General features: G+C 41.7%; 1 protein-coding gene across 1 annotated transcript in view; it reads left to right on the forward strand.

Annotated features, from left to right (window-relative positions):
- Positions 1 to 12,392, forward strand: part of SHC3 (SHC adaptor protein 3) — a 208,888-nt gene that overhangs the window by 142,385 nt on the left and 54,111 nt on the right. Inside the window, exon 8 of the mRNA XM_040420297.1 lies at positions 3,194 to 3,350. Coding sequence (XP_040276231.1) covers positions 3,194 to 3,350 — 157 coding nt within the window. The remainder of the gene's footprint in view (positions 1 to 3,193; positions 3,351 to 12,392) is intronic.

Below are 12,392 nucleotides of genomic sequence, written 5' to 3' on the forward strand. Positions count from 1 at the left end.
CCCCGGAATATCGCGGGAACCAGGGGGCCCCAAAATATGGCATGGTCAGCGGCATCAGACTGGATGCTGCCGCAGCGGCGGTCGCCCTGTTCTCATCTGCGTGAATTACAGAAGGCTCATTGGGGGCCATCTGCCCCGTTCTCTCAGGTGCGGACATGGCGTGGTCTATGGGGACAAGTTCTGTAGGCAGACTTATGCTGAACTTCACTTTCTTAGGCCGTTACTAATGGTGACCCCGGAGCAGGTATGGCCCTTTAAGGAGCAGCGGAGCAGGCCAAAATCCGAATTGGATGTGTTCTCCCCTGGATTAAGTCTCTTATTACTAACGACGGACCTCCTCCCATTCTCGCAGCAAGGATCGGAATCCTTCCAGTACTTGAATACAAAGGAATCTGTTAGTACCGAAAGTTTACTCACTCCGGTGATGCGCAGTCCAGGTCTCGCGAGGTACGAGATTACGTCATGCGGAGGTCCCACGCGCAGCGTCAGAAGATAGGCGCGGCCTCTCTGAGCTCCAGGATTCGAGGTAGGCGGTATCTTCTTTACAGGCAGGGCGGTACCTTTCCTTCTTTTTCGCGCCAGAGGGACACAACTATGGCTCAGCAATAATTCCAGTAGCTTTGGTGGCCCTCTTTAAGGATAAGGCTGTCAATTCACTGACAGCAAGAGGTGACTTAGGAAGCGGCAAACAGTCCACAATATACCCTTTTTTTACACCGCGATTTTTCACAGTTCTTTGGCCCAACAATTTTCAAATAAACAGATATAGGCAATAATGGCACACAGTTCAAATTCCACTATGGCGTAGGAATATTACGTTTCCTGTTCGTGACGCCAAAATATGCAGTACGCCAGTCCTGCAGAGTGAGCGAATGTGAGGTTACAGGGGTAGTTAACAAACTGAGGGTTGCTCTTGGTACTCACAATTTTTATATACCCTGGGCAGGCGTACAGCAGTGATGGAGAGGCTGGCACCTGGATCCTCTGGGGCACTCTCTGTGTATAGGGACCAGGCCAGGTGGTAGGTGAGGTGCCCTGGGTGTTGTAGGTTTAGTGTGCCTGTGGCAAGATCCCTTATAGTTCGTGACGCCAGTGCCGGTAACGGTGGCACACCGATTTATTGTAGGAAGAATTGAGGTACACACAGTTGCAGTGAACCAGAACTTCTTTTTACTGAACAGTTCAACCATGTACAGTCTTCAGTTAGTTCCATATGTATAATGTTGAATACAGGCAGGCTTCATACAATTGGCAGGCAAAGTCTTTGCAAGATACTCAGAGGGAATAACACTTACAGATCAGGCTGTACTTTCCTCAAATCCTGTCTGGCTTTCACCAAGGCCCGTATGCCCTATTGCTGGCTTTATACTTGGGTAGGGAAAACTTCCTCCGGTATATATCCTCTTGCTGTAGATATCCTTCTGCCCTTCAGCTTTCTATTTGGCTGGATAAAAGTGTCTCTGCACTGTACTTTTAAAGGTGCTATATATCTTCAGGAGGTAACTTCTTCCCCTGGATTAACTTCTGAGCTTCTCTTGCTCAGGGACCTCAGGCAGGCTAGCCTGAGCTACTTAGCCTCCTGGATTAGACTGAACTAACTCCTTCATGTCTGGGCCTAACTGTATATACTAAGGGGTTCCTTAGCTCCCTCTACAGCTTGGGAGGAGAAATTACACCCCTAAGAGGCCTGGTACACAGGAATTAACATGACATTATACATTACATTGCAATATAAAATACCATAGCAATTTCCCACAGGAGGTAGGGCAACATGACCCTTAGTAGTGCCCACCCTTACGTAGTGGGACACTACAGTAATTTATGAGAAAACACAGTGGATAGCAGAGGAAGAAAACTACTTTTATAACTACTGAACAGTAAATATGTGAAATTGTCATTATATTAGGTAATTATTGATGACGAATTAGTCTAAGGCCTCCTGCACACGACAGTTTTTTTTCCCCGTTTACTGGCCGTTTTTTGCGTTCCGTATACGGTCCGTATACGGAACCATTCATTTCAATGGTTCCGCAAAAAAAAACAGAATGTACTCCGTATGCATTCCGTTTCCGTATTTCAGTTTTTCCGTTCCGTTTAAAGATAGAACATGTCCTATTATTGCCCGCAAATCACGTTCCATGGCTCTATTCAAGTCAATGGGTCCGCAAAAAAAACGGAACACATACGGAAATGCATCCGTATGTCTTCCTTTTCTGTTCCGTTTTTTGCGGAACCATCTATTGAAAATGTTATGCCCAGCCCAATTTTATCTATGTAATTACTGTATACTGTATATGCCATACGGAAAAAACTGAACGGAAAAACGGAACAGACACGGAAACACAACGGAAACAAAAAATGGAACAACGGATCCGTGATAAACGGACCGCAAAACACTGAAAAAGCCATATGGTCGTGTGCAGGAGGCCTAAGACATAAGTTATATTTATGGTAACCGGAATACCCTTTAAATTGATGTGCTGCAGTTGTTGAAAGTTGTGTACAAGGTTTAAAGGGAATATGTCAGCAGTTATGACCATGCTAAACTGTTGCCAGGATAGGTAACGGCTGTGAAAACATACTTTTGTGGAGTTTTTATTATCGGGGGTAGCGTGAATATGAACTTTTATTCTTCTAGTTTAGCATGGTCAATACTATTAAAGGGACAGATTACCTTTAATAGTATAGTAGGATTATAATAACAACAGTATGATGTGTTCTTATATTTACTAATTACTGTTTTCTAATACTTGCCACAGAATACATTAAAGGGAACCTGTCACCGGGATTTTGTGTATAGAGCTGAGGACATGGGTTGCTAGATGGCCGCTAGCACATCCACAATACCCAATCCCCATAGCCCTGTGTGCTTTTATTGTGTAAAAAAAAAACTATTTGATACATATGCAAAATAACCTGAGATGACATACATACATACAGGACTCATCTCAGGTTAATTTGCATATGTATCAAATCGTTTTTTTACACAATAAAAGCACACAGTGCTATGGGGACTGGGTATTGCGGATGTGGTAGCGGCCATCTAGCAACCCATGTCCTCAGTTCTATACCCAAAATCCCGGTGACAGATTCCCTTTAAGTTTTAGGCATCTTCATACAGTAGTTTTAACTTTCATTTCTACAATAAAGCAAAGCATGTACATTCATCATAAAAATTGGGTTTATTTTTCAGAATGCAAAGCTTAGATGACCCATTATGGGTAGATGAAGATGGGGCTTCAACAGAACCTCAATATTACAACAGTATTCCAAATAAAATGCCACCTCCAGGAGGGATTATTGATGAGAGACTTAAAGCTCAGCATCCAAATCAAGGAGATAACTCCCAGGTATAAACCATAAGCCATAAAGTAATTCCACATATAGGTTTAACTTTTCCAAATGGGTTTCAGCTGCTAAGTCTGTTTCTTTGATACTCCATGTAGTACACTATGTTGGAGCTATTCTCCAGATGCTGGAAAATGCCTCCATAACATGTCATCTACTAGTGCATGACAACCTTAACATGAAACCTGAAGCATACAGAGGTAAGTAGGGCCCCACAAAAATCTACAGTATCCCTATTACAACTTGTACATGTTTTATTTTTAACCGTGTAATTTTGTGTGCTAATTTTTATTATGCCTATTGTTTTCTACACCCCAGTAAATAAATCTTATGGGCATTTGAATAAAAACCTGCATGGGGATAGTTTACTGCATGTATATGTTGAATAAATGTAAATGGTCATTATTAATATAGAAAGCATCACATGTGCAATAGGTTTAACTGAAATCTCTACGAATCCAAGCTTAACAATAAGGGTGCCTTCACACACTGTGGATTTTCTTGCAGAAATTTCCATGACTGAAAATCAGTTTGAAATATGCTACAGAAATCCATGTGCTTTCCGCCCCATTCAAATGAATGGAACTGTTTTTCAGTTGCTGAAATTTCTGCAACAAAATCCGCAGTGTGTGAAGGCACCTTAACTCCTTCAGGACCCTGCCATTTTTCACCTTAAGGACCAGGCCATTTTTAGCAAATCTGACATGAGTCACTTTATGTGGTGATAACTTTAAAACGCTTTTACTTATCCAAGTCATTCTGAGCTTGTTTTATCGTCACATATTGTACTTCATGACAGTGGTAAATTTGAGTCAAAATATTTTATTTTTATTTATTAAAGAATACCAAATTTACAAACAAAATTGAAAAATTTCCAAATTTAAATTTCTCTACTCTTAAAATAGATTGTAATACCTCCAAAAATAGTTATTACTTTACATTCTCCATATGTCTACTTCATGTTTCGATCATTTTGAAAACTACATTTTACATTTTTTTTAGACGTTTAGAAGCAAATCTTAAAATTTTTAAGAACATTTCCAAAACCCTATTTTTTAAGGACCAGTTCAGTTATAAAGTCACTTTGTGGGGCTTAAATATTAGAAACCACCCATAAATCACCCCATTTAAAAAACTACACCCTCAAGCTATTCAAAACTAATTTTTCTAACTTTGTTAACCCTTTAGATGTCCCATGAGAATTAAAGGAAAATGGGAATTCAATTTCAAAATTTCACATTTTTTTAGCAGATTTTACATTTTAATCTATTTTTCCTGCAACACATCAAGGGTTAACAGCCAAAGAAAACTAAAAATCTATTACCCTGATTCTGGAGTTTACAGAAACACCCCATATGTGCTCAAAAACTGATGTATGGGCGCACAGCAGGCTTCAGAGTGGAAGGAGCACCATATGACTTTTGGAGAGCGGATTTATCTGGAATGGTAATTGGGAACTATGTCGCATATGAAGACACCCTGAGGTGGCCCTACAGTGGAAACCCCCTAAAAGTGAACCCATTTTGGAAACTACACCCCTCAAGGAATCTTTCAAGGTGTGTAGTGAGCACTTTGACCTCAAAGGTGTTTCCTACAATTAGAAAATACTTGACAGTGAAAATGAAAAATTGCATTTTTTTCTAGAAAAAGTTACTTTACACCCACATTGTTATCTTTCCCAAAGGGTAACATGACAAAATGCACCCGCCATTTTGTTCCGCATTTCCCCTGAATACAGCAATACCCTATATGTGCTCAAAAAATGATGTATGGGGGCGCACAGCAGGGCTCTAGAATCAAACTGCAAAATATGGATTTTGCTGACCTGAATTGGCAGACATGGATTTTAGGTGCCATGTCGCAATAAAAAAATTCCTGAGGTCCCCAGAAATAAAAAAAAAACAAGAAGTGACCTCATTTTGGAAAGATCACCCCCGTATGAACATTTTAAGTGGTGGAAATGGTACATGTCAGCAAACAGGTGTCTCACAGAAGGCAGAAACACTTGTTAAAGGATTTCAAAGCACACTTTTGTGAAAATTAAAATTTAGTAGCAGACCCAAATTTTTCACATTCACAAGGGGTTAAAGGAGAAAATGCAGCCCAGTATGTGTTCCCCATTTTCTCCCCATTCAGGAAACACCCCATATGTGCTTGGAGCCAGCTGTATTGGCTCTAGAGTCAAAGAGCTAAATGTGATTTTGACAGACATGGATTTTAGGTGCCATGTCGCATTTAGAAAAATTACTGAGGTCCCCAGAAATTAAAAACCCCCAAAAATTGACCCTATTTTGGAAAGAGCACCCCCGTACGAACATTTTAAGGGGTGGAAAGGGTACTTTTCAGCAAGCAGGTGTCTCACAGAAGGCAGAAAAACTTGTTAAAGGATTTCAAAGCACACATTTGTGAAAATGAAAAATTACTAGCAGACCCCAATTTTTAACTTTCACAAGGGGTTAATTAAAGGAGAAAATGCACCCCAGTATGTGTTCCTCATATTCTTCCCTTTCAGGAAACACCCCATATGTGCTTGTAGCCTGCTGTATGGGCGCACAGCAGGCAAGCAGAAAAATATGGATTTTGCTAGCAGGCCTGAATTGGCAGACATGGATTTTAGGTGCCATGTCGCATTTAAAAAATTCCTGAGGTCCCCAGAAATTAAAAACCCCAAGAAGTGACCCCATTTTGGAAAGTTCACCCGTTATGAACAGGTGTTTCACAGAAATGAATATGTAGTGGTTGGTGAAAAGGGGATCTGTAAGCTATATGGACTAAATCAGAGATATAAGATGGTAAAACTAAATATAAAGGATGAAATTAAACTAATACTCCATGGATGAGTGGTAGATTTTAAAACAATCCTGCATGCACAGGCCAGGTTTTTCAGGCCAGGTTTCGCAGTGGTAAATGGTGTCTTTCCTTATCACTCTTTTGGAACACACCCTGCATCTTTTTTGGGTCCTTCCCTTCCTTGCTGTCTGGAGGACTTGACCTGGAAATGTTGCCCTGGTACAACATGGGCACCATGACTTCCTGAAGTACTGGGACCCTCCCCGGCCTGGCTTTGAAATATTAGTGCCTTGATAACCACCTCTTGGAACTGAAGGAAAGTTCCTGTGTGGCCTGCAGATTGAAATAGCACGTACGCATTGTACATTGCCATCTGTACAATGTGTATGGCCAGCTTTTTGTGCCACACTTTTGTTTTTCGTGTTGCACTGTAGGGCTTCAGAACTTGATCTGAAAGATCAACCCCTCCCATGTGCCTATTGTAGTCCAGGATGAAAACTGGTTTGGCGACAGAGGCAGGGGAGCTGGTGTTAGTGTCAATGGTGGTCAGTAAAAGGACATCCCTCTTGTCCTTGAACTTAACCGCCAGCATGTTCTCATGGAGGAGAGCCCTACTTTCACCCATTCTCAGCGGTTGCCTTACCAGGGATTCTAGGGAGGCCTCTCTGATTTTTGTGCACTGTGCCGCAAGGCACAGTACCACTGGTAGTTAGGGACATGAATAGGGGTATGCTGGTATAATATTTATCCACATAGAGGTGGTAACCCTTATCCAGCAGTGGGTGCAGTAAGTCCCACACTTTCTTCCCACTAACTCCTAGGACAGGGGGGCATTCTGGGGGTTCTATCTGGGAACATTTCCTTTCGTAAATGCGGAACTTGTGGGTGTACCCGGAGCTACTCTCATAAAGTTTGTAAATCTTTATGCCATACCTTGCCCGTTTGCTAGGCAGGTACTGGCGGAATCTAACCCTCCCTTTGAAAAGAAATAGGAACTCATCTACACAGACAATTTATATCAGGGTTGTACACCTCAGCAAACCTGGTGTTAAAGTGGTCAACAAAAGGTCTAACCTTGAACAGACGGTCAAATGTCAGGTCGGGTACTGTGCATTGTCGTTGTAGTGTAGGAATTTCCGAATTGACTCAAATCGCTTCTGGGCCATGGTGTTACTGTAAATTGGAGTCTGGTAGAAAATGTCCGAACTCCAATATTGTCTAACGTTTTTTTTTTTTACAACGGCCATATGCAGCACAAATTCCCAAAACGTCATAATCTCGCATAATCTAGCATATGGCAATGTAGGGTTTTGATCAATGAATTATTGGGCATATAAATTGGTTTGGGCCACTATTAAATTTTCAAAATCTTCAGAGAAGAAGATTTTGAAAAAATCTAGTTCAGTGAAGCACGCACAATCTATCTGTATTCCGGAGCTGCCCTCAAAATTCGGAATTTGGGGCTGATAATCATCACAGGGTGGAGTCCATATGGGCTCACTCTGGGGGGCTTCCTCAGCTGTTGTTCTGGGCCGCCTTCTAGAGGGTCCCACATCAGCGGATGATGATGATGATGAGGGGGTAGAGGAGTAGAGGAAAGTGGCATCCTCTTCTCCCTCACTAGCAGATTCAGTATCGGAGGCAAGATACACGTATACACTTCAGCTAAGTATTCTCGTTGGGAGGGACAGCCCATTTTTATTTTATTGGGGTGTGACGTGTGAAATGTGTAAAGCTTTATTTATTGTAAGGGGTGTGTATGTTGTGTTTTAATACGTAAAGGGGCTTGTAATAAATTTGAAATAGAGAGAAAAGGATTAGAAAAAATATATATATAAAAAATTGCAGATGCACACACGCACAAAGATGTTGCGTGCATACAAAAATGTACACTAACACTACCTAACTAAAACGGATTTCTATATAAATGGATATATATATATATATATATATATATATATGAATAAAAAAAGGATGAGGCAGCACTCCAGACGTAAGGTGAAAAAGATAGTGGATCCTTTATTCCCCTCTGCAACGTTTCAACCGCTCAATGCGGTCTTTATCAAGCATAATACAAGGTGTCATACACGGGTATATATACCCAGAGTGCATAGTGATAAAACAAGTGATGATTATTCAATTAAAAGGATGAATAGACATAAAAACAAGTCAAAAGATAACAAGCAATATCACCATAACAAGAGTCGCCTAGCAGTGATAAAATGCATAATGTGTAAATAGTGTAAATCAATAATCTCCATAGTCATCTCATAGCTATAACCTAAATACTATAAATAGGGCTCATTATAACAGTGATACACCACATGTGAAAACGTGTTATTAGTAATCATGATTAACACATAAAACAACTCACTCAGCGGTAAACGGATTGCGGCGCCAAAGTCCGCGTCCTCCAAAGCCAACTGCGCATGTCATAAACACCTAGCAACGCCACTCAAACAAACCAAGTCAGGAGACGCCACACAGGTCACGCGATCGATCACCTGATCCACCACATGACCCATGCAACCATCGCGAGACCAGTCCGAGGGCGGCGCTGGACAACGTCATGCCGGCGGGGGAGTCAGCACCCAGAAAAACCTTTTCAGGATCGGTGCCATACCTATAGAGAAAGAGAAGAGAGGAAAACAGGGAGAGGCCACAGGTTATATAATTTTCATGACCGTAACCATAGGCCCACAACGGGTCCGAGGTCAAGGACACATCCATGCCCAAAAACCCCAACACCCAGTATCACCCCTAAACTCTCAAATTAAGTGGATAAAAACCACCACTCATTACACAACAGCCCTACACAGTCGACCAACATATTAGACAATAGTATATATCGATATTTGTGCCCCATGGATCCCCACAAATCCCAAAACAATATGTAAGGAGAGACGTGGAATTCCGGAACCGCCGTCCGCCAAAACCGCTGCAAAGCATTAATAGAAATAATCTAAAAAAGAAGAGAAAAATAGTGTTGAACAGAACTGTAAAACCAGTTGTCATAACAAATTATGAAATAGATGACACCTATTGATCTCACACATACAGGACGCAACAAGCAAAAGACACAGAGGCAACTAAGGAGCCCCATATTATATCACACTCCATTTGAAATCAACATTAAGTCCAGTAGGTCTCAGGGTATTGAGGCGATGGATCCACCGTAGCTCTCTCTGTTTAAGAGCCAGTGTCCTATCACCTCCCCTCCTAGACAAATTAATCTGGTCCAAAATCATAAATTTAAGATCCTTCTCCTTATGATTTGCTTCAACAAAATGTTTTGGGACTGGCAAGTCTTTTCTCTTACGCCTAATCGAAAACGATGATTGTTTAAACGTGTCTTCATGTCACATGTGGTCTCCCCAACATAGAGGAGACCACATGGACAGGAGAGCACATAAACAACATAGGAACTGTCACATGTCAAGTAATGACCAATATCAAATTGGGCTTCTGTTTGGGGGTGGATGAATCTCTCCCCCTTGATCATGTATGAACATTTCACACAACCAAGGCAAGGATAGCATCCCTTCCTACGTGGCCCAATGTAAGTTTGTGTCAAGACTTTAGCTGGAATATCAGCCCGAACCAGTTTATCACAAAAACTGGTGGGGCGCTTATGCGAGAACAGAGGGGGCACGGTAAACGCTGTAATATTAGGGAGATTGCTCTTCAGTATAGACCAATGTTTGCGGACAATTTTTGCAACTATCCCACTTTGTTCTGAATATGTGGAGATGAATGGAATCCTCTCCACTTTGTTATGTGTAACATCAGATAGCGTTAGTTGTGTGTCCCTAACCTTATTAAGATGTTTATCGATAACCTGGGAAGGGTAACCACGTTCCCTGAACTTGTGTACCATCTGTGCATATCGAATAGGCAATTTCTCCGCATCCTGTACTACCCTTTTGACCATGAGAAGCTGACTGTACGGTAATGAGTCTATAGTAGACCTAGGATGGCAACTACTATAATGCAACAAAGTGTTGCAATCGGTAGGCTTGGTCAAAATATCAGTAGATAATTTGTCACCAGCTACAGGACAGTAGTGTCAAGGAATTGTACCTGAGTATCAGAGTATGTCAAGGTAAATGCATAATATATATATATGGATATAACTAACTACATGGAAAAAAAATATCTGTACAGTAAACTGAACAGACCGGTCAGAAAAATTGATGTTTCTGATCAGCGCTCAGCAGGTGCAGGACGCACGCGCACATATATTATGTGCGTGCAAAACTCTACACTAACACTACTTAAAATTGATTTTTATGTAACAATAAATATATTTTTACACAAAAAAAAGAAAACTGAGCACAAAATCAACCAGTAAAAAAATATATACTTATTGGTGCTCAGGGCTGCAGAACGCACGCAAGCTGACATTTGGTGCGTCCATGCAGACACTGCAGTATAAAAATTTACTGCAGATACAATAAAGACCACTAGCTAGTGGAGCACTAGTCACCTCCACATGATCCCCCCACGGCCCCCCCTGCAGCTCCATGTTTCTTCCGGCGCTGTGATGTGGCGGTCTTAATTGACCGGACAATCGCAGCGCTTGTAGCTACATGGGGGGAGGAAAACATCCGGCGACGGAGGGGGTGGACAGCCAATAGCAGGCCATGATGGGGATAAGCCTTCCTAGCATCGCCGGTGATATTATGGAGGCTCATCCCTATCACGGCCTGCTATTGGCTAACAACCAACCAGCCCCCATGCGCAGCAGGCAGATGCAGCGGTGGCCGTGCTGGTATAAGGAGCTACACGGGTGTCGGGGAGCAGGATAAGTATATCCTATATGAGGTGCTCAGGCATTGGGGAGTCATTAAAGGGGTTGGATAACCCCTTTATTAGTACTTGGTTTATTCCATTATGTAGAATGTCTACACGTCCACAACCTATCCTCTCTGCTGGGAGTGATGACTGTAGTGGTCTCCTGGTTGGATGCTACAGCACCTTGCCCTTACTTATCAGCAGTTTTGCATCGACAAAATCACTAAAAGACTCCCGTAATTCAGTTCCGCACTGCCCATAGACTTTAAACATCAGATGGTATAAACATTCGTAGGAAGAATAATGATACTTGTCCCCTATTCCTGGTGGAGAAGAAGACACTCAATTATGGTCAGTTTCCATAAATGTCTGTTGCACAAATGGAAACAATCAAATCAGACTTCTGCCACTCAGCCATTTCACACAAATATAATTGCTATTTTTTCAGTGTAATTCTACTTTTATTATGTCATGCTACAAAACAGAAATTTTTCAGATCTGTATATATACCTGAAGAGATGCAATGTACAGTAATCTTTCAAATGACTACTAACAAATAAAATGTTTAAAAATTTTAAAAATGTAAAACCAATAAAAAAAATTCAGCTATTTGTTTAGTAGATTGTAAAATTAACCCTTTGGCTCTATTTCTCATTTAAGTTTTCACCGGCCTTTCCAGTGCCATATATTTTATTAGTTTTCCATTTTTTTTGTGGTACAAGTTATATTTGTACATGTATGGCACAGCAGGCATGATTTTCCTGCATGTACGGTGCAGCGATTGGGAGGTCACAGGGGCTGTGTTTGCCCAATCAGGGAAGGGATCTGGCTGTAACTTAGATGCTGGCTATTGAACCACTTAAATGTGGCGGTGTTTTTTTAAAGGGGGAGAGGGCTCCCTCTCTGACTCCAACGCCTCCCCAGGATGCAATCACTTGCTGCCAATGGTTGCGAAAGAGCTTTGCATCTGCCAGCCAAGGAGGCCTGTCAGGTCCTGCAATGTCCACCATCAAACCATTTACTATTGAAAAAAAAACAGACACATTTGATATCTCAGCATCCCTAATGACCTGCTTTATAAAAATATCAAATGAGCTATCCCGTCAAGTGAACACCTTAGGCCTCATGCACGCGACCATTGTTGTGTTCCGTTCCGCAAAATGGGGTTCCGTTGTTCTGTGATCCGTTTCCGTTTTTGTTTCCGTGTGTCTTCCTTTATTTTTGGAGGATCACCAGACATGATGATAGGAAAAAAACGGACGCGGATGACAATCTTGTGTGCCTCCGCGTTTTTTCACGGTCCCATTGACTTGAATGGGTCCGTGAACCGTTTTCTGTGAAAAAAATAGGACAGGTTTTATTTTTTTGACGGACTGGAACCACAGATCACGGACGCGGATGACAAACGATGCATTAGCCGAGTTTTCAACGGACCCATTGAAAGTCAATGGGTCCGCAGA

The sequence above is a fragment of the Bufo bufo genome, chromosome 2 (genome assembly GCF_905171765.1).
Source record: "Bufo bufo chromosome 2, aBufBuf1.1, whole genome shotgun sequence".
NCBI lineage: Eukaryota > Metazoa > Chordata > Amphibia > Anura > Bufonidae > Bufo > Bufo bufo.